The sequence below is a fragment of the Neospora caninum genome, chromosome IX (genome assembly GCF_000208865.1).
Source record: "Neospora caninum Liverpool complete genome, chromosome IX".
Taxonomy (NCBI): domain Eukaryota; phylum Apicomplexa; class Conoidasida; order Eucoccidiorida; family Sarcocystidae; genus Neospora; species Neospora caninum.
In genome coordinates, this window is record NC_018390.1 from 2,698,417 (window position 1) to 2,719,369 (window position 20,953).

Here is a 20,953-nt window from a genome sequence, read left to right on the forward strand (position 1 = left end):
GAGAAAAAGTTTTGGCGCCAGAATTTCGAGCGGACGGTCAAAGCCGGTCGTTTGCGTCTGCGGGCACGCAGGGTTCCACTTTAACTTCTCTTTCCTCGCATCTTTTTGCGGGCCTTCGACCGAGCAAGACGCAAGTCTCGAGCGTATCGCCTTGAACGGTCGAGAGACACACTCTGTGCAACGTGCCGAGCCGCCCGAGCTCGCTGCTTGTTCCGGAGAAAAGGATCTTTTTTGTGGGCTGTCGGCGCCTCACTTCTCGCATAACAGGCTGCGGTGTCAATACTGAGGACACCATGAAATGCCTGGAGGTCCCTTTTTCTGCGTTTAAAGTTCGTTTTTCCCGCCTCTCTCTCCCCCCTCCCGCTGGGCCGCTAGCCCCGCGCCAAGACACGAGTTAGGTGCTATGCTTACTACGAAGTCAATACAGCGTTAATGGCTACAGTTTCCAAGCAAACATGAACACCGGCAGGATATTGAAATCCAACACTTTTAGCTAAAGAACGGGGAAACGCAGGGAAACGCCGAGAGACAGGTTCTTCAAACCTCAGTGACGGCCCTTGTTGTGGGTTGAGGCGAGCAGCGTCAAGTTTTTCGGAACAGACGCAGCATGTGCCTCTTCGTCGTCGCCGCAGCGCGTGTTGTCGGAATCGTGCGGAAGAGTGAAGCAACGCAGGATTTCCTCGCATGCGCGCCATGACGAGCGGCAGCCGCATGGGTCACGAAAAAGTCGGGAATGTCATTCGCGTAAGTGTTCTCGCAAGACCTCCCGAAACTCAGATTTCTTCAGTAGGCGAAACCCCGTGTGAGCCTCCAAAACACGGCTCCAGCGGTCTCGCCGTCGTCGGATTGGAAACAGCCGCGTTGTAAACCGAGCAAAACCGACACAAAGACTGATCCACAGAGGCAGTGATTCATGCTATAGGTGCACATTGTGCCTCACGGGAATAGTCCAAGACCTGTGGCTCTTTGCAATATCCATAGACGCACATACTGACCTTGACACGACGCATACACATAGATGTGCACGTATTAACATATATATATATATATATATATATATATTCATAAGGAGATGCAGTGATCCATATATATACATATATATATATATATAGATTTGTATGTATCGAGATACACGTAAATATCTGTATTCGTGGGCATTCGCACGTAAATGTGTACACCTATTATCAAGGCGGATTTGGTCCTACGCCTAAGGGTGGTTCGACGATGTTCGAGGGGAACCCACTGCAGGCGCTTGCAAAAGAAGCCGTGCAAAAGAAAGGACGTTTTCCTCGCGTGTGCCTGCAAAACCGTACGGGCAACGACCGTGAGAGATGATGCATCTCCAGTTTCATCTTTTACTGTACATGCGCTCATTTTAACGTGTAGTTTCATTGGAAGATGGAATTTCTGCCACAAAGGCAACAGTTGCGAGAGCTGCTAGAGAAGCAATTGAACTTCACCAACAATGCGTGTCTGCATCCAAACTTCCTGTTCCACGGCAGGGAGATGCATCTCGTCCGAAGAAACCGCTGGTACAGTAGACTGCGAAGTCTCGCTGCAGCTGGCGTCCTCGTGGTCAAGTGCCGCAGAGAAGTCGATTCAAAAGCTCGTAATCATGAAGGGCAAAGAGAATCTTCATCTCGTTCTGCCAAAGAGAGGCAGTGGGGTTTCTGATGAAGCTGGCGACATTCCGAAGCACCAAAGTTCATAGCCAGACCGATCCCCTACGTCACATCATGAATAGAAATGTGGATAGATACCGAAACCGGACGCTCCGTCGCGGTCTACTGAACCCCCTGACTTGTCGTATCGCTTCGTGATGGCGACTGCTGCTCTCGGACGGGTTTTCTCTTGTCTTCAGGTGTGACTCTGGGGAAGAAGAAACTTCCTCGTTTGATTGATTCTCACCGTTTCATGTGCCCCGCTTTCGCAGCAGGCGGACACTTTCAAAACGGTGTGAGGTGTTCTACCTCGTGCCTCGCATGCTCTGAAGCCATTTTTGAGACCATCTTTTTTCGAGCGAAGCAGAGAAACCAGTTCCGCTCTTTTCCTCTGTGAACCAAGCCCATGAGCATTTCATTGCAAGAGACGTTGCGCGGCTGCCATGGCTGTCAGATGCTCTGCTGTCAAACGCCGTCGTTAAATTGACAGAATACATCGTGTAGCTGGAATAAGGCGATTGGAGACGGGGAGGGAAAATGAGTTTGCGAACAAGAACGAGAATGGCCTTTGGCAGCTCGTCTTAGCGTATTCCACAGAACACGAGACAGGGCGCAAGATGGAGATATGTATCTATTCAGCGACATACACACATGTGGAGATAAAGAAGATAAAGTGAGGAAGAGATGGGGACGATCATGTGTCTAGAGATAGAGATGTCTCTCTATACATGTCCAGATATATATACATATACATGAATAGAGGTAGAGGAAGATAGAGAGATACCTAGGGAGAACGAGGAGACCTAGGAGTTCGGTTTCGTGTCTCTACAAATCGTCGCTCGGCTTCCGGGGCAGCGGGAGGGCAAGTCGTCTGGAGAGTCTTTTCAATTCGCTGTCTGTATCTTCCTATTTAGACTAGCGAAAGCTGAGAGAGAGACGAAAAGTCCGTCAAGAACGCGGCGGGATTAGGGAAGCGCTTCGTCCGAGTTTTATCGCCCCGTCGATCTTCAACAGGAGACAGAAACAGGCGCAAGAGGGGGAGCGAGGGAAGAGAAACTCGGAAAGAGAAACTCAGGAAGAGAAACTCGGAAAGAGAAGTCGAAACAGACCAGCAGTTGATGTTTTGTCTCTCGTCTTGTCTTCTATCCGGTTCGCTCGCGGTACGAAACACGCGCGTTGGGCCGACTTCTCCGCGTTTTTTCGCGCATCCGTCCCTGTTTCCCTTGGCTTCCGCATCAGCGAAAGATAGACGTCCTCAACGGAATCTAGACGTCTCGCATGCGTCCTCTGTGTTTGCCTCTCTAGCAGCCGGCATTTCCTAGTGAAAACGATCATTTGCCTCGTCTCTGTGCTCAGGCGCCTGCATTGTCTTGACCATCTCTAGGGGCGACTCCGCGACGGGGTGTAGTGCCGAAAAGAGATCGCCGCGCAAAGGCCACGAGAAAACGTCGGGAAACAGCCGAAGGTGTGCGCAGTCTTTCTCAAGTCGCAAAGAAAGATAATCGTTTTCCCTCCGTTTCCTTGGTTGGCGGGCTTCCGGTCCTTTCCGCGCGTGTGTGAATCGAGTGCATGCCTCCGCCTGTACCTCTCTCTGGCTGGTAAGACACCGCCATCGGAGAAGAGAAGACGCTTTTCCTCTTCGTGCGCATCTCTCTCCGAGGTTCCTTCTTCCGTTCGCCTTCTCTTCTCTGCTCTTTCCTTTCTCTTCGCCCTGCAGAATATCGACCGTGGTTTCGCCCGCGCGAGGCAACGGCCTCTTTTTCTCCTGAAGACGCGTGCCAAACGCACCGCCCCTGGCAGCGGTTTCGCGACAGAGTTCCCGTTTTCTCCGGTTTCCTCGCGTTCTCTCTCCCTCGTCCTTTCACTTTCCCCTGCTGTTTTGAGTGGAAATGTGCGCAGAGGCCTCCATGGAGCCAGGCCAATCTCCTCCCAGCGGAACCAGCTGTGTCGCCTAAAAAGCGCGCTGGAGCCGACATCTAGCGCATTCTCTTACATTCTCACCCCTATATGCACTCACATTCCTGTATCTACATCGACACCGACATAAATATATGTAGATATGTGCATACGCGTATATTTACATATATAGATAGATAGATATACATGAATGCGCGAGGTCTCGCATTAAGTTTGTGTCGCCTTTCCCCGTTTTCGGTTCGATCTTTTTCTGCGTGTTTTGTGTTCGTTTTTTTGAGTGCTGTTCGTTTCCTCTGAGGTCTTCCATCGCACCGGCAACTCACCTTTTCCCGTTTGCTTCTTCTCTCTTTCCCTCTTCGATGGCGGAAGCGGAGCCTTCTGTTGACCCCGCTGTCTCCGTTGGGAATGCGCATGCGCCGAGCAGTGCAGACGCCCAGAAACTGTCCTCTGTGGCGAAGCACGCGTGCGATGGAGAGGGGAAGGAAAGCAACGAAGCCTCGCAGGCGCGGCCAGGTGTGGAGACCGTCGAAATGGGCCGCTTGGGCAGCGCTGCGGATCAGGAGGCAGTGAAGACCTCTGCGCCGGCAGAAGGAAAGATGGAGGGAACGAGCAGAGGTGACGCCCCAGGCGACGCGTTTGAGAATCAAGTGTGTGGTGAACACCCACCCCCGGAGGCTGCCAAGTCTCTTTCCCCTTGCCGCGAGATGGGAGTTTCCTGGACAGATATCAACTGTACGTGACAGGGAAAAAGAGCACTGAGAGCGTAGAAGCTCCTCTCTTTGCCTGAAGAGGGAGGCGCCACAGACTCGTAGAGATGCGGTTCAAAGGATCATCGCGAGGGGATGAAAAAAAACGCAGAGAGGACGAAAACAGGAAGAGGCTTTCAGAGTCTACTTCCCACAAATGTATCTGCGAGGAAGGGTTCAAAAGTGCTAATCTGGATATGGTTGTGTAGGTGTGCATAGAATGCAAGATACACCTGTAGGTCGCCCAGCGATTCTAAGGGTGGATGTACGGGAAGCACATTTGGATGTAGGAAGTGCCTTGTCACGAAAACCGGACAGGAAAGAGGAAAAAGGAAAGGTTCGATTTTGGGGGATAAAAATCGCTCTCGCGTTCTACCGTCGTTTTTTCTCCGTGTTCCCTTCTCTCATTCATCAGCATCGCTCTATCAATATGGCTACCCCTCTTTCCCTCTTGAATGATCATCCCCATTTCTCGACCTTCGTTAGCTTGCCGATACCTCGCTCACGCTCTGTTCCCTTGCCTTCTGGGTTTCTCTCTACTTCTCCCTCTCTCGATGGCTCTGTCCCTCTCCTTGGTGTCCTTCCGTCTTCCACTCTTCCTTTCCATCGCTTTTTCTCCCCATGTGTTCCGGCTCTTTGTCGCTCTTCAGTTGAAGCACGTGTGCGGAAACGGCGCACAGGAATTCTTGGACTTCCTCCCTTTTGCGACATTCTTAACTTCGTCGACGCTCTCATGCAAAAGGCCCCGCTGAAAAGAATCTTGTGCGGCGTGAGCGGAGAAGTTCTTCCCGGCGATATGGGTGAGGAGAAAAACAGCTTATTCTGTTGTCTCTCTGAGGACCAACCTCCTCAACGGGACATACGAAATTCCTCGCGGACACACCGATCAAATGAGGACCGAAGACTTTCTGTTTCTCTCTTCTTCTCTCATGAACTCTCGTTCTTCTTCTCTCTCGGCTCACTCCTCCGCTTTCTCGCTCAATCCCTCTCTCCCTCATTCTACCTCTCTTGTTCCCGTCCTCTGATCCTCTTTCTCTCTCCCTTGATCACTCATGGTCTCTTTCTGTCTTTCTTGAACTCGCTCTTAATTTCTCTTAATTACTTTTCTCTTAATCTCTCTCTGTTCTCTGTCTCTCTTTCTTGATCTCTCTTGTTCTCTCTGTTTCTCTTACCGCCTTTTGTCTCGCAGTCGCGTTGATGGGTGCGAGTGGAGCGGGAAAGTCGACGTTGTTGAACAGTAAGGAAGTTGTGGGGAACTGCCTGTCAGAGGAAGGATCCGAGAGAAGTATCTTCCGTGTTTTTTTTTCGCCGCCAAGGTCTGTACGTGCTCGTGGTAGCTGCAATGGCCCACTGTATGGATATGCTGAAGAGTACGAGGACTGTTTGCCTCTCTGCCTCTCTCAAAGTTCTTTTGTCTCTCTGTCTCCACCGGATATTTATCTTTTGCTTCGTTCGTGCACCTGCACATGCAGTTGTGCGTTTCTCATTAACCTCGCTCTAAATCGTGTCCAGACATATCCATATATCTATGCTTGTAAATTGACACATATTTTTCAGACACCCAAGTCTAAAAACAGAGGTGTCGACACACATGTCATTATATACGTAGTTGGAGTCTTTCGTTTTGAGTCTCGTGTATGTGCTTCCTGATTTTCTTCCTCATACGTGCATGTATACTTATATATGCATGGATGTACGTACGCGTCCGTGCGCGCATGCATTTGTTCAGTTTTGAGCCGGCACGTGCGGGAGACATCGGGAGTGGTAAAGTACGGAGGCGCCCAACTGGAGTTGAAGGAGGCAAAGAAAGTTTCGTGCTTCATTCAGCAAGAAGATCTCTTTAACGGATTCGTCACTGTTCGGGAACATCTCCAGTGCATGGTGAGGCAGACAGCTAGAAATATTTACAGCGATATATATAGATATATATGCATGCATGTGAAAACAGATGCGGTTCTCTGGCGGATACATTTTACCGTGCCTGACTGCCGTTACAGGTCATGTCTTTGAGGCGAATGCGTTTCACCGGAGAAAGCCGCAGTGGACTTGGCCAGACTGCTGCCTTGTCACGAGAAGTGTTCATGCAATAGAAATTATGTATAATAGAGATCGAGCGCTCCTCCGAATATACATAACTGAGTTCACATTCATACTTATTGACATGTGCTCGTCTGTTTTACATAGATATATACATATACATATATATATGTATATATATGTATATATGTATATGCATGTGTAGTGGATTTTTGCGTGGAGCGAATGAGTGTGTGTGCGAGGGCCTCTTGGTCTCTAAGGAGTCGCAGCGCGGTCGAACTGAGGAGGGTAAATTCGCCACTCCCGTCTTTTTGCCTCTCTCCGCTTCTTAGGTTCGACTCCGAACAAACTTGAAGTTGGCGGAGCGCGAGGCTCTCGTCGATCGCCTGCTGGTCGCCTTTGGTCTCTCGAAGGCGGCGAATGCATGCATCGGCAATCTTCAGATGGGGGCTCGAAGGTACGCGAGCGCAAGAAAAGGCACTCTCGTTGCTTCGCCGGCACACCGAGAAGCAAACGTGCTTTTCACTTTCTCTTATCTTTTTTTCAGAGGCATCAGCGGCGGCGAGAAGAAGCGCCTGAGCGTTGCGTCAGAGATTGTGACAAATCCGTCAATTATTTTCGCCGACGAGCCTACGACTGGTCTCGACTCGTTTATGGCCGAAGCAGTCATAAACGTCTTTGAGTGTCTCGCGCAAAACGGTAACAGAAAACTCGACACGAGGGAGAAGCGACAGGGGGAGAGACAGGGCCGGTGGCGTCTCACATAGGCTCGTAAAGTCTCCGTTTCGTTTGGTCGTCTGTCTGTAGGTTCCGTGTTTTGAGCGAATGCCTTCCCCTCCTCTTCTCTGAACTCGAGTCTTCTCTGCTTCCCTGCTGTGTCTCCGTTTCTTTCCCCTCACCGCCTCCTGGCCCGCCACCGCTCCCCTCTTCTCAACCTCGTCTCGCCTTTCTGGACTTGAGCTTTTTGTCGACCTCTCTCCCTCACATTTTCCCTCTGCGGACGAAGCGAAGGCTCCACAGTCTTAAATTCAGTTTGTTTGTTTGCCAAGTGACCCGATTCGTTCCCTTCCGCATCGGTCTCCGTCCCAGCACGCACAGCTGCGAATCCCAACTGGCATCGCGTTGTCCCCGCTCTCATTCAAATGGATACGTGTAAATTTCTATCTATGCAGATGGATAAACACTCGAGAAGAGAGTCGACAGACGAGCTTACCTAGAGAGAAACACATCTACCTAGAGATACGTGTGGATGGCTCGGAGATGGCGAGCTGTGGAAGTGTTTGCGTGTTTCCACTCTTTTTTCTGCATGCGCGCGGTTCCCCTAGGCCGCTCGATCATCTGCACGATCCACCAGCCGAGCACTACGGTCTTTGAGAAGTTCAACAAAGTTATTCTGCTGGCGGAAGGCCGCGTGATCTTCTCCGGCGACCGCCTCGCCCTTCCGGTGTATCTCTCTCGCGTGGGCAAGTCGATTCCGCCCTACACAAGCGTCGCCGATTTTATCATCGACATTCTCTCGTCCAGCGAAGGCGCAGATGCAACGCTGGACCTTGCCCAAGAGTAAGGCATAGCGCGAGAGAAGAGTCGGCCGGGCAAGACACGAGGCACAGGACTGACGCAGAGGGGAAAAGGTGAATGCGCCGGAGAGATCCGTTGTCTCTCGAAAGAGGGGACGCTGCGTGCACCGCGTGGTGTCGCAGAGAGAGAATGAGATAGGACGCGGAGCGAAAAGGAGCCCGCAGCGCGCGTGCGATCTCTGTCTCGAACTTCTCCCTGATGCCCGATCCCCTTCCTCCTTTCCTCCTTGCGCCTCGGCCTTTCGTTGTCTCCATCTGCGGTGCTCTCTTCTGCTCGACTCGATACGCGTCCGCATGGCGCTTCGCTTCCTCCCTTTCTTTCGCAGGATGGAGACGGCGTGGACTCAAACGGGCCGTCCCTTCATGCGCGACTGGGTAGGGACGAAAGCTGACTCGGCCACGCGCTCGACGCTTCCTCTTCCCTGACTCTTTCACACGAGACAAGCAGACTGCAGATCTCTGGGTCGGCTCCTGGACGAACCAGCTATATCCCACGCCGTTGAGAGGCAAAAGAGCACCGATACGGCAACAAGAAACGCATTTTCACGCACTAACCATCTCCTGTATCCATCTATAAACATATTCATATATATATATATATATATATATATGTATCGATACTGCCTCTACCTGCCGAGCCTATAATGTATCCACATATATATATATATATATATACATATAGTTTGTACGGGTGTGGGCGTCTGTCTCTAGAAGGCGATTTCTGTTTTTCTGCGTTCGCTCTGCGTCCAGCACGACTCCCTGCGAGAACAGTATTTGATGAGACTCCAATCAAAGGGACTCGCCGACAAGGTAGGCGACCTGCCAGGCCGGACGCTGGCTTCGCACACAAGTCTCTCTGCCCACATTTAGAAACTCCGATACACCATCCAGCGTCTTTCCTCTCTTCCTCTATTCGTCTCGTTCTATCTCTCCAAATATGCATCTGTATATGCAAACTCAAGAAAAAGGCATTCCTTTCTTGCATTGGACCTGTCAAGATATATGCATAACATATATATATATATATATATATATATATGGAGCGGCTAGCAGCCAGTCAGCCATGGTCGGCAAACACATGAAAAACTTCCGCTCTCTTTTTTTCTCCATCTGGAATTGCAAAGAGGCCAAAGACGGGAGAACGCTGCGGCCGGTAGCCTTGTGTGTGTCTTTTCGTGTCCCATCTCGGAGTGTTTGTCTCTTCCTGAGGCGTTCTATTCATCTCTCTTTCATCGCCTCCTTTCTCCGTGTTGTGCGCAGCTCGGCTGCGTTAAAAGCGAGAGGATGCGGTTGGCTCTGCGTAGAGGTAGGGGTGAATGCGGCCTCGAGTCTCACCAGTTTCTCAGTGCGAAAGGAGTTTTCGCGATCGACGCGCATGTGCGAGATGTCTCCGTTCGACATCTCGTCTCTGTTCACTTTCCGCCGCCGCGCTCGCCCGAGTTTCGCCGAATGCGTCGCAGCGTCTCTCCGCTCTTCTGTTGCCTCTCCACGGTTGCTTTCTCTCCGCTCTCTCCCCCCGGCCTCTTCTGACTGCATGCAGACGCCACCGAGGCGTCGGGGGCGACTGAGGAAACGAGTCTTAAGAAAGCGGAGCTTTCCGTTCGGAGCCACGCCAGCTGGTAAGCGCGGAGAGCGGCGAAAAGAGAAACCTGGGAAACGTTTCGCGGTGGGGCCGACAGAGAGTTGAGCGCGTTTTCCCGCGAAAAGAGCGGAGGATTCGCGCGTCTTGCGAAAACGCCTCAGAAAGTGCAGTCGATCGGGACGGAGCGCAAAAACGCACACACGCGCGAGCTGTAAACGAAGGCGCAGGCTGAAATCAGAGAACGCGAGTGAGGCCTGCAACATGCGTGTCGTCTTTTCGCGATTTCCAGGGGGACTCAGTTTCGAGTTCTTCTCCACCGCTGTTCGCTCGCGAACAAAAGGAATCCGCAGATTCTGCAAGCTCGCATCGGTCAGACGGTCATCTCCGCGCTGCTGCTCGGCTTCATTTTCTTTCGTCTTCGCAAAGGCGATGCCATCTCCAAAAACGGAGCTGTAAACTTCATCAACCTCAATCAGGTACACCCTCGGGCGAGCGGGGGAAAAGACGCACAGCGAATGCAAAGAAAAGCATCGGTGAAAAGACGCGCGCGGTTCGAGAGACGCCTGCTGCTTCGCTGCTTGTCTCCGCAAGGCCTCGCGTGCAAGTGGGGCGTGTGAAACAGGAGAGTCCAGCGGGAGCAGAGGAGACAGCAGAAGCGCGGGAGGAGAGAGAAGAGAGACACCGTCGAGGGGGTGAAGGGAGAGACGCGATTTCTCGCTGACAGCCTTTCTTTGCTGGTTGGATATCTGTCTGGGAGGCCAAAGAAACGCCTTCTCTTTTCGTCTGCGTCTCCTTCGAGGAATCCATTCACCTTGGGAAGTCTGGCCTGATATTTTTCCATCTCTTGGTCTCTTTCTGTCTTTCTCGGGTGTCTCCCGCGTTCTCTCTCGGCGTGTCTGGCCGCGCGAGTGTCGTCCTGGTGGTTTGCTTCGCGTTCGGATCGACTTCGGCGCTCTCCGCTTTCCTTTTCCAGGGTATGACAGGTCTTGTCGCCGTCCTGCAAACCTTCACGAGCGACAAAGTTGTGGCCATCCGGGAGTACCGGGCGGGGACGTACAGCCTGGTTCCCTACTTCTTCGCGAAGACGTTCGCCGACATCGGTTTCCAAGTCTTCAATCCGGTCGTCTTCTTCACGTATGGCGACACAGCGGCAGACGCTGTCTTCAGCTCCTCTCCATTCGCACGCGCGCTCTCGCCTCTGGTTTCCGTTTTGGTGCACAGACCGTCTCGCCAGGACGGAAACGTTGTTCGGCGCGCAGGACTCTCTCTTTTGCGTCTGGGCAACTGCATCTCGCTCCTCTCATTCCTTTCTCTTGTCTCTTTCTTCTCTCCGTCCTTCTCTGTTTCGACGCCTTTGCACTTCAGCGTTCCGTGTTTACGGTCGGGCGATCTTTCGTAGGGTGGTTCGCGTCGAACGGGTTTCCGCGACTCTGACTGTGTGCGTGCAGCATCGCGTGGAACATGATGAACCTCAACGCGTCAGCCGTGCGGTGGCTATGGGGCCTCGGCTTCATTTTCCTGCAAACGAATGCGTCCATCTCGATGGGCTACATGATCTCGTGCATGAGTCCAGATGTAAGTCTCGCCTCGCCCTCGCTTCACCAACTCCTTGCCATCATTTCTCCCCAAACCAACTCCGCCGTCCGTGCCTGTGTGTGTGTGTGTGAGAGCCTCTCGGCGACGGCGCGCCTGCTTCCTCGAGCTTTCTCGTCTTGCTCGACCTCCCAGCGGGGACTCTGTGCGCCGCCGGTCTTCTCGGGCTTCTCCCAACTCGCCCGCTTTTCTCGCGGTTCCCTGACGCGCGTTTTTCTTTCGTTTTCTCTGCTTTCTCACCGCCCCTGTTCGCACCGAGAACCGACCGGTGTCAGGCGTCTCCTTGCCCCAGCTCGTGTTCTGTGTTGCTCCCCGGTGTCTTTCGAGGATCCGCAGGGGACCCGTTTTGGCTTCGTGCACTTTGCCTGTTTTTCTGCAGCTGGACGTTGCGCTCGCAGTTATGCCCCTCCTGACGATGCCGCTCATCCTCGTTGCTGGATTCATGATCATCCTCGACTCGCTTCCCAAATTCTGGATCTGGGTGCCGGTCCGTCTGCAGCTTTTTCCCCCTTTCATTGCTCTGTTTTCCTCTCTCCTCAGTCTCTCTTTTTCCTCTCTCCTCAGTCTCTCTCTTTCCTCTCTCCTCAGTCTCTCTCTTTCCTCTCTCCTTATCTCTCTCCTCAGTCATTCTTTCCTCTGTCAGCTGTTTTTTCATCTGTCATTACTCTCTTCCTCTCTCGGCGCTCTCTCACTGCCTCTCTCTGAGTCCTTGCTTTCTTTGCCGCATGCCGAGAAACGATTGATACGCACATGCACGTCTCGTCGTAGGCCGAAGCAGAGAGAGACAGAGAGGAGAGACTGCATCTGGCCCTTCGCCTCTCGTCGTGCTCGTGCACTTGTATCTCGCTCTCTCTCCATTTAGCTCAGCTCACCCTCTCCACAAACACATGTATGTTTATCCACACGCATTTCATATATATACACATGCATAAATACTTGTACAGGAATGCATGTCTCACCGTGTAACTGTCTCCTTCCTGTGGCTCTGTCTCTCTGCCTTTCGACTTCTTCCCGTCTCTGCTATCTCCTCTCCAGTACCTCTCTCCATTCCGGTGGGCTTTCTCCGGCATCATGCACGCCGTCTGGGGTACGTATGGCTGAGACTGCACACATATCCTTCGAGGCCGCGCGTGTGCATGGGCCAGAAAGCAATGCGCCCTCGTTCCTGGCTAGCTGTCTGTCTGTATCTCTATTACTCAATACACGTACGCATATATTTATATATGTATGTATATAGCTTTATTCGAGTACATACAGATAGAAATGTGTGTGGCGGTTTGCATGTAGAGATTTCTTCGTTGGATAGACACAAGCCACGTTGCAGAATTGAGCGAGTCAGAAGGCAGACTGAACAGGGACATATTTCTGTAGTTTTGAGCGGCGTGAATTCCCCGTTTTTTAGGGTGTAGAAAGCCTCTTCGGCACGAAACGTAGCGAGTTCTCTTGTTTTCCTTCCATTCTTGTTTCTTCCTTCCCCTTCGGTGCTGTCGGTTGGCCTTGTGAGTTCCTAAACCCTGCGCATGCAACCAAAGCCGAGCGATCCGTGCTCTTTCCTTCTTTTTGTCATGCGAAACGGTTTGTCTTCTTTTCGTGCTTTCTCTTTGCAGAAGACGTCCTGCTCGAACCGTGCCCCGCCGACATGCATCCGCCGTCCTGCTACAATTCCGGAGCCGAGGTAACCTTTCGTCGGTGTTCTCTGAACAAATCTATTTGCTGCCAACTTTTTTCTTCTCCTCCTTCGTTTCCTGGTTGCTCGTGGCTGGCTTCTGTCTCCGTCTTGCCCGTCCGTCTCTTCAGCCATAGCCTTTGGTTCTTTTCCAACGTGTGGTGGCTCCTCCTGTGTCGCACCTTCTTTTCTTCTGCACGTTCTGCGGCGTGACAGCGATTTGAACAGGTCGATTTTCTGGGTCATGAGAGACTTGCCTTTCCCTGGCACTCTCGAGCCGGCCGTGCTCGAATTCTCTTTTTCTTCGGGGATCTTTTCCTTTTTCCTTCTCTGTCGTGTCTTCCCGTGCCTCAGAGCCTTTTTCCAGTCCTTCTCCGCAGATGCGTCTCTTCTGAGGTGTGCATTTTTCCTGCGTCCCTTGTCTCCCCTCGTTCCCTTTTCCGCAGCTCGCCTCTTCCGCGATCTCGCGGGTCGCGTGTTCGTGCGGTGCCAGGGGACCTTTTTTCAGACGGCGACGTGTCTCTGCTCGATTCTTTTTCGGCCTGTAGGTCCTCCAGTACTACTGCCTTGACGGCGACAAAATGTGGCTAAATGCTCTCTACCTGATCATCATGCTTGTCGGGTAAGTCTTCCTCTCGAATCGTTTGCGACTGTTCTCTCTTCCTTCAGCGGCCTTCCTTCTCTTTGAGGTATTTCACCGGGAACTCCTCCTGCCGTTGTGCTCTCTTTTCTTCTCTCTTTTATGCTGTGTGTCTCTCCACTCGTTTAGGCTCTGTGTCTCTTCTCTCGCCTCTCCGTGGTTCATCTCTTATTCTCGCCGCCGTCGCCTTGTTCTTCTTTGCGGCGCCCCGTCTGCCTCGCGAGTGTGGTGATTGCTCGTCTGCGTCGTCTTTTTTCCTGGAGGTCTGACGCGTTCCACATGCTCTCGGCTCTTGTCGCGTCTTCTTCGTCAGCTACCGCGCGGTCGGCCTGCTTGTCCTGCTCGGTTTGAATCGGCGGAACTGAGAGAAACCCCGCGGGAGGTGGAATGAAAGAAACAGAACTGCAGGGAAGATCGAGGGGGGAGAAGAGGTTCACAGACCGCGGACGCCACAGAAAGCGGCGAAGAGAGAGTGGACGCGGAAGAGCGGTGAATGCAAAAAGAGAGACAGAGACGAGAAATAAGACGCGGTGAAGCGAGAGAGGTCCAGTTGCAACAGTCGAACGACACCGCAGAAAATGAAACTGATGAGAGAAGCACGTGCGAGAAGACAATTGCAGCGGAGACGTTGAGATAAGAAAAGAGGAGCGCAGCTAAGCAGAATTGTCCCGCGTGCATAAAAAGTGTTCTTCCTTCTCGTTCTCTCGGCCGACTTTGACAGTTTCACTCAGATCTGAAACGAGGACGGACAGGTCGCCGTCTTCTTCGTGTAAAGATATGCGTATGTGTATGTATGTACATATATGTATGTGCTTGCTCTGTTGGAATCAAAACGCATATAAAAATGTGCGCAATTTGCATTTGTGACTACGTTTTCCGGAGGAGCGAAAGCAACCGAACAGGCGTTTTACGCCGTGTTGTTGATGAGCTGGATGCGGGAACGAGAGTGTTTGACCGTTTCCTCACACGCGTTCTGGTTCTCTTCCCTTCGGCGTGTGGGCAGAAAACTGTTGACTCGGGAATCTGCGAGGAATGCCGGGAACTCTTTTCTGAAGCAAAGCTGTCTAGTTTCCCTAACCTTCCGGTGTCCCTTGCTACCCCTTGCACACATTTTCTTCATTTGCCTCCTAGGCCCCTTATGTATTTATATATGTATATATATATATATATATACGTATACAATGGTATGTGTTGTAGGAGCGTGAACGTAGATGCTGTGTAGTGTAAGTAGATGTTCAAGAGAGTTGCGAATATACATATACATAGGTGTGGATATAGATGGATACGTGGATATTCATATACATGTACACAGGTATATAGGTACCTAGATACCTACATCTCGCCGTCCCATCACCCACTGAAGTTACAAAGCGCAGTTTGGAAGTCCAGCATTTACAGGCGACCACATAAATACATACAGATAAACAAGGAAGAGGATGGGTATAAATTCGCGTATTTTTTGTTTCACTGCACACTCGCAGTCTAGCACTTTTTTCTAAAATCCGTAGTCCTGGTGTATACGCAGTTCGGTCGGAAAAAAAACTTGGTTCTCTGCGCGTGAATGCGTGACCGTGCTCTTCTCCAGAGAAAGCACTGCTCTGCCTGGCAGAGAGGAAGTTTTTCTCCGGAAAAGAAAAGAGAATTCAGGTGCAAAGGGGGCGCAAAGACGAGGTGACAGCAAAGGAACTGTGGATAAGCAGAACGCAAACGAGGGAACCTTTGGTATCCAGAACATGAAGTGAGCAGTTTTTGTGAGTACAAATCTAGGTTCAGAGTCTTTAAATGAATCAGCTGCGAGGGAAAATGCGCAGTCACGCCCCCTTCTTTCTCGTATCGAGAGAATTCACCCGCTCTACCTGTGTTTTGAATGTACCACACTTTGGCCTCTTTTCTTGCGATTTCTTATTTTTTAACTGTCTGCGCCGACTCGCACACTCGGCGAGACCTTCCCTGGGAAACTGCGATGCAGAACGAAAAAACCAGGAGATCCTCAGGCGTGTCCCACCTCCTTCTTCCCTCCGTTTCTCCTGCTCGTCCCCTTGTCTCCTCTCTTTTCTCTCCTTTTCCAGTGCAGAGTCGCCTGCATATTTTGTCAATGCGCGAAGCGCATTTTCTCCACTCACGTACATCTACGTCTGCACTATACATATATATATATATATATATATATATATACATATATAGATAGATATATATATGTATATGTATATATATGTACATATGTATATGTCTGCATACATGAATGAATACATGTATATATGTATGTTTGAGCAGAAGTGTATGCTTGCGAAAACGTATGTATGCGTAGCTTCAGCTTATTCTCACAGTGGTCATCTTTCATCGGATTCTTAAAAGTGCGCCCCTCTGCTGGTCGCGAGACGGGTGTCTCTGTCCTCGCGTTTTCAGCCCGAGGTCTCCACACCTTGCCGCACCCGCTGGATATCGCGCACTACTTTTGCCTCCGCGTCGTGTGCGCGCCTTCGGCACACTCTAGAAAGTCCACTCTCTCCTGAAGGCGACAGTTCCCTCTCGCAGGCTCTTCCCTTTCTGCAGCGGCAGCTCCGCCTGGGCGAGCCAGACGCCGCCCGAGGCGCTCGGGTCTCTCCACTGGATCCGAAGAGACTGCGAGGGCTGAAGGTGCGCCTTCAACACTCCGCCACTCGCGAGGGCTTGTGTGTACTCGTAGTGTAGAGATCTGCAGAGAAAAGAGCCGCAGCCAAGCCCCAATGGAAGAAGCACGCGCAACCCTCACGTACAGGCTGTGTCCCCCCGCCGTGACTGTCTCTAGTCACGAGCCGCAGCCCACCTTTTTAATGCACATGCCCATCAACAAACGCATATATATATATATATATATATATATATATGTGAGTATGAATGGAGCGTTATGCAGAAGAGCTTGCGTGTACGTATGTAGAGAGGTTTGGGCGAGAGTACGGCTGTGTAGCACCCGTGCCTACAGATATCTGCGTAGCTATCTGCACAGAGCCTTTTTGAGAGAGGGCGAAGAGAGCGATGCGGCGTTCACAGCGATCGGCGAAGACGCCGTTCCTCTGCCTTCTCCTGTCACTCTGATCTCCAACCAGAGACCCCGCGGAGGGACGCGGCCTCCCAACTTCCTCACCTGTCTCTGAGACGGAAAAAGGGAGCAAACGTCACACGGCCGCCGTCAAAGTGTTGTTTCACTCCGACGACCGTGTCCCAGGAGTTTGTCCGATGCTGCCGAGCCACATGCACGCTGACTTCTGTCCACTGGTCGTCTTTCTCTTGGGGAATTTTCCCGCCTTGGATGCGAAGTTCCGAAGTTTCTGCAGTCCACCGAAAAGGAAAACGCACACGAACGGCCGGCGTCCCAAACGGAACGCAACGCCCTCACCTTCAATTTCCAACCAACCACGCAGCCGTTTTTCCTTCTCCGGATGCACATGCATATGTGCAAATACAGAGCTGCATATATATACATATATATATATATATACATATATATATACATATATATATATATATATACATATATATATATATATATATATGTAACTGAGTATATAAATGTATATATCTAGATATCTAGAGGTGCATACAGATATGTGGGCTGAATTCAGTAGAAGGAATGCACACGTTTTTAATAGCTGCATGTGCGTGTTTTGGTCGGGGGGAGCGTCCGAACCTCTCGCAGTGTCGGCCGGCCTCTTTGCAGTGTCTTCTCTGTGCCACGCCTCTCTGTGTCTCGTTGCATGCGTGCCTCTCTGTATACATCGTCTCTACTACTACTACGCCCTGGCTCCGATGGGCAAACGGTCCCGCTCTCCCGGAACTGCTTACGACTCTGGAAGTCGTGGGAAGGCCGGATGCGCACAAATTTTTCTCCTCGCTGTAAGAGGTGAGAGGACGCGATCGAGGTTCCCGCAGGCGTCGTCTCGTCCGGGGGACAGAACTGCGCTTGGAGCTCGTGATTGCCTTGCGCAGCTGGGTGATGGAGTGCCAGGGAGAGGGTTAAGGACAAGGCCGAACCACGGAGAGAACCAGTGTGTGGAAAAAGAAGAGAGGAAACAAGAGAGCCAGAGGAGACTGACTCGCACGCCACGGTAGGAAGGGACGTGAGACACCGCAACTTAGGAGGACAACTCCGGGGGCATTCTCCGACGGATAAGTAAGCGTTCGCCATCCTCCTCCTTTCTCACTTTCTCAAGCAATGTGTTTTCTCTTGGCCTTTCCCACACTCTCGCTCCGACTCTGTCTTCTCCCTCTCCTCTCAGCTTTTCCTCTCTTTTCCTCTCTCTTTTCTCTCTCTTTTCTCTCTCTTCTTTCCCTTCTCTGTGTGTCGGTCTTTCGCAGGCTGTTCCCTCACCTGTGCAGAGGATTTGGCTCTTGCCTGAGGGGAGGTCGTAGCGCACGACAGTCCTCAGGCGTCTGCTACCGCCGTCGCTGACGGCTTCTCCAGTGATTTCAACTGCCTGGCAGAGCCGCGAAAGAAGCGAGAGCGGCCCGTTTTTGCCGGTGCACAACTCCAGAGAGTTTTCAAGCGACGGCAGCGACGACCGCAACAGATCCGTTCCTCCCATAGCAGCCGCCGCATCTGCAGAAAAGTGCAAGCGGGTGTCCAGGCCCTCCGCCCATTTGTGGAGAATCTGAACGGCCCAAAGCAAGCGACCAGAGTGCGGGGTGAGGGACTGCGGAGGCGAATCGCTCGAGGAAAAAGAAGAACGGGGGAAGGCAAGACTCGACGACAGCCCGCGGGGTACGGCGCGGCCGGGACACAGGACGACTGGTCGCGAAGAAGACAAAAAGACAGAGGAGAACGGAGAAGAGACAGGCAGAAAGAGACAGAAAGGAGACACAGCAGCGGAGACAGCAGACTGGAGGACAACGGGCGCGAAGGAAGCACGAGCCCAAGTACGCCTGACTCTCATATCGCCGCAGCGGCGCCTGTCCGACGACAATTCGAGGGTGCTTGGTGTTGCCTTTCTGACAGTAGAAATACGGCGCGACGGCAGAAGCCTCCACTACGGAGTGGTAAAGGCAAGCACTCGAGCGGAAAGCTCCACCCTCGTCGCCTTACATTTGCGCCGATCCGAATGCCTTCGAGGCCCGTCGCTCCGCGGAGTGCCTTGTCGGCGCCGCCAATCAGTCCGGAGGAAAGCTGAATGTACAGAGCATCCACGGAGCAAGACGAGAGGGGTGACTGCGTTTCCGTCGTTCTTCGGTGTGAAAACGCGCGCCCGCCGTTGGCTCGTGGCGGCCAGAACTGCGACAAAACCCTAGAGGACAGGCTTCGCCACGTTTGTGATTTAGACAAAACAACGCTTGTTTCTCGGGCAGGAAACAGACACACTCAAAAGGGGAAACAGGATTCGACGCCGCAGCTGAACCTCTCTCACATCAGCCACGCCCCAACGTCCACTCGCAGTATCACGGGAGAGGGCCGGCGGTATGCGTTTTCCTCCGATTCGAGAAACGACGCGTACGCTGAAACAGCCGGTAATACCCCCTGAGAGAGAGGCGAAACGCGGAAACGAAACAGGTCTCAGGAAATGAAATTCAAAAACCACTGTTTTTTCTGGAGGAGGAGGGGGGGGGGGGAAGGCTTCATCAATGTGGTTCCGCTGCCTGGTTGACCGGCCTCGACTGGGATATTCAAGCTCGGCTTTCCAACTGGTTTACCGCAGTGAATGCTCTGCTACCACTGCCTCGCATCCCCATCCTCCCGACTCTGGCTGGCACCGACCTAGAGTACCGGCAGAGAGGGGCGGCGTGAAAAAAACGTGATTTTTTTACAGCATATAGATCCACTTAAATCGCTTAGACACGGAGTCGGGCCCCATCCCCGTTGAAGGTGACCGTCTCAACTGCCTAGGATCCGAAGGAAAAGAGAGATATTCTGCGACGACTGTCGTATGTGGAAAACGGAGGGGCGAGACGGATCAAAGAGCGCGGTGCTTTTTCTAGGCCATACACCCCAGCCCGCTGTGTATCTCGTCCAAAAACACCAGAAACAGGCGTGTGACGCGGAGACTACGCAGACGCGGAGCGCCGTTCCACGGCTGGTGGAGCTTCCAACGACAGGAGGACAGCCGCCCCTGAAAAGAATGTGGAAAAAAATTCTGCAGTCGGCGCGGTGGCTCTATACGGCACTACACACACAGACCGTTGCCTGGTCTGAGGCCGGCATCACTGAACACGATTCAGCTAGAGCATATAGACAAGGCCTTCCTTTCGCTAACGCTAGCAGAGCCGATTTTCTGGATTTGCGTCCACAAAAAACACGGGTACGTTTCTCTCTTCTCCGTCTTTTGCTGTGTGTGAACTCAACTTTCCCCGTAAGGTCTCGGGAGAAAGCCGTGCTTTCCGTTCCCAGGCGACTCCCTTCCCTCACGTCAACACACGTCTGTCGCGCCGTCACAAGCGGTCAGTTGTTTTCTTGTTTGTCTAAATTCACTCTTTCACGAAAGCCACAGCGTGCATACCCATAGCGAAGCTTGCGGAGAGACGGCAGACGGCGAAACCGCGAGAGAGAAGTTGACGTGGAAAAACGGGAGGCCGGGCTCCCTTCCGGCAGAAGCAAGAAGCGCCAGGGAGGCCAGAAAGATGCGAAAAGTTTTTGTAAAGCAAAAGGGATGGAGACTCTTCATCGTGGTCATGTCAGTGGAGACTGGGAGACACCGAGAGGCAAGCGTTCCGAACTCGCGGAGAGAGACACGGCGCCCTGTTTCGTCGGGCAAGGAAGAGAGCAAAAAAGTTCCTCCGCAGGCTTCAATTGGCTGTTAAAACGGAGAGTTTCGCGCGAAAACCGCAGAGACATGTGCGTTGTGGAGAGATTTCGCTTTCAACATCCGGAGACGAAAAAAATCGGCCTTGCCACAACTCGGCCGATCTATCGAGTCGTCTCGCCCCCCTCTCTCCGCTGTGCGGTCACGAACCACGCAGGATCAAGTGACGCAACGCGACTTCGCACATCGTCTAGAGAGGCCCTGAAAAAATCCACGCGCAGAAGGGAGCAAGGAAAATGACAAGAGGACCGCTCCACCAGAGCATCAGGTAACGGAAGAGAGAAGAGCCAGCAGTACGGAGAGATTGGTGCTAAAACCTAGGACCGCGCTCACGGAAACCCCGGCTGTAAGCCGCAGTAAAAGGGAAAGGAGATAGGCGAGTCATGACGCGTTACCGCTGTTTCCGCATGCGTGGACGTCCTTGCTCTGCATGTACGTATTTGTGCACGGACTTTCTGCATAATCAAGGAAAAAAGCAGTCAGGATCCAGGGGACTTCGTGCCTCGTGCGCTCAGCCTCAACTCGCGCATCACGAGCGATAGTTGAGGGAGTCCTGCATGGGTTTGAAAGAGATTGTGAGCACCCTAGCCGCACAAAAAAGTGCTCTAGCACCTTCGCAATCCGGCAGCATATGCTCTTACGAGTGGACAGGGTTGTGAATCTCAGGGATGCCGATCTCTGTCCCGAGCTTAGAACGGACAACGTTGTAGCACTGCCCCACGTCTAAGTGTCAGAAGCAATCGCAATAATGACTTGGTGAAAAGGAG

The 20,953-nt window shown here is 52.2% G+C and overlaps 2 protein-coding genes across 2 annotated transcripts; one reads left to right on the plus strand and one right to left on the minus strand.

Annotated features, from left to right (window-relative positions):
* Window positions 1-3,937: 3,937 nt before the first annotated feature.
* Window positions 3,938-13,784, plus strand: NCLIV_041710 (hypothetical protein; the record flags this gene model as incomplete). The annotated part of the gene is made up of 19 exons (XM_003881080.1): window positions 3,938-4,310; window positions 4,975-5,124; window positions 5,514-5,561; window positions 6,054-6,205; window positions 6,694-6,818; window positions 6,909-7,060; window positions 7,687-7,921; window positions 8,265-8,313; window positions 8,689-8,748; window positions 9,199-9,244; window positions 9,479-9,557; window positions 9,810-9,996; window positions 10,494-10,654; window positions 10,969-11,095; window positions 11,493-11,600; window positions 12,149-12,200; window positions 12,721-12,788; window positions 13,328-13,401; window positions 13,733-13,784. 19 exons carry the CDS (start codon window positions 3,938-3,940, stop codon window positions 13,782-13,784), a joined length of 2,298 nt encoding a protein of 765 aa, XP_003881129.1.
* A 2,125-nt stretch (window positions 13,785-15,909) lies between these two features.
* NCLIV_041720 (hypothetical protein) lies at window positions 15,910-19,119 on the minus strand (the record flags this gene model as incomplete). The annotated part of the gene is made up of 5 exons (XM_003881081.1): window positions 15,910-16,114; window positions 16,544-16,727; window positions 17,768-18,047; window positions 18,479-18,559; window positions 19,081-19,119. 5 exons carry the CDS (start codon window positions 19,117-19,119, stop codon window positions 15,910-15,912), a joined length of 789 nt encoding a protein of 262 aa, XP_003881130.1.
* Between the last annotated feature and the right edge of the window lie 1,834 nt (window positions 19,120-20,953).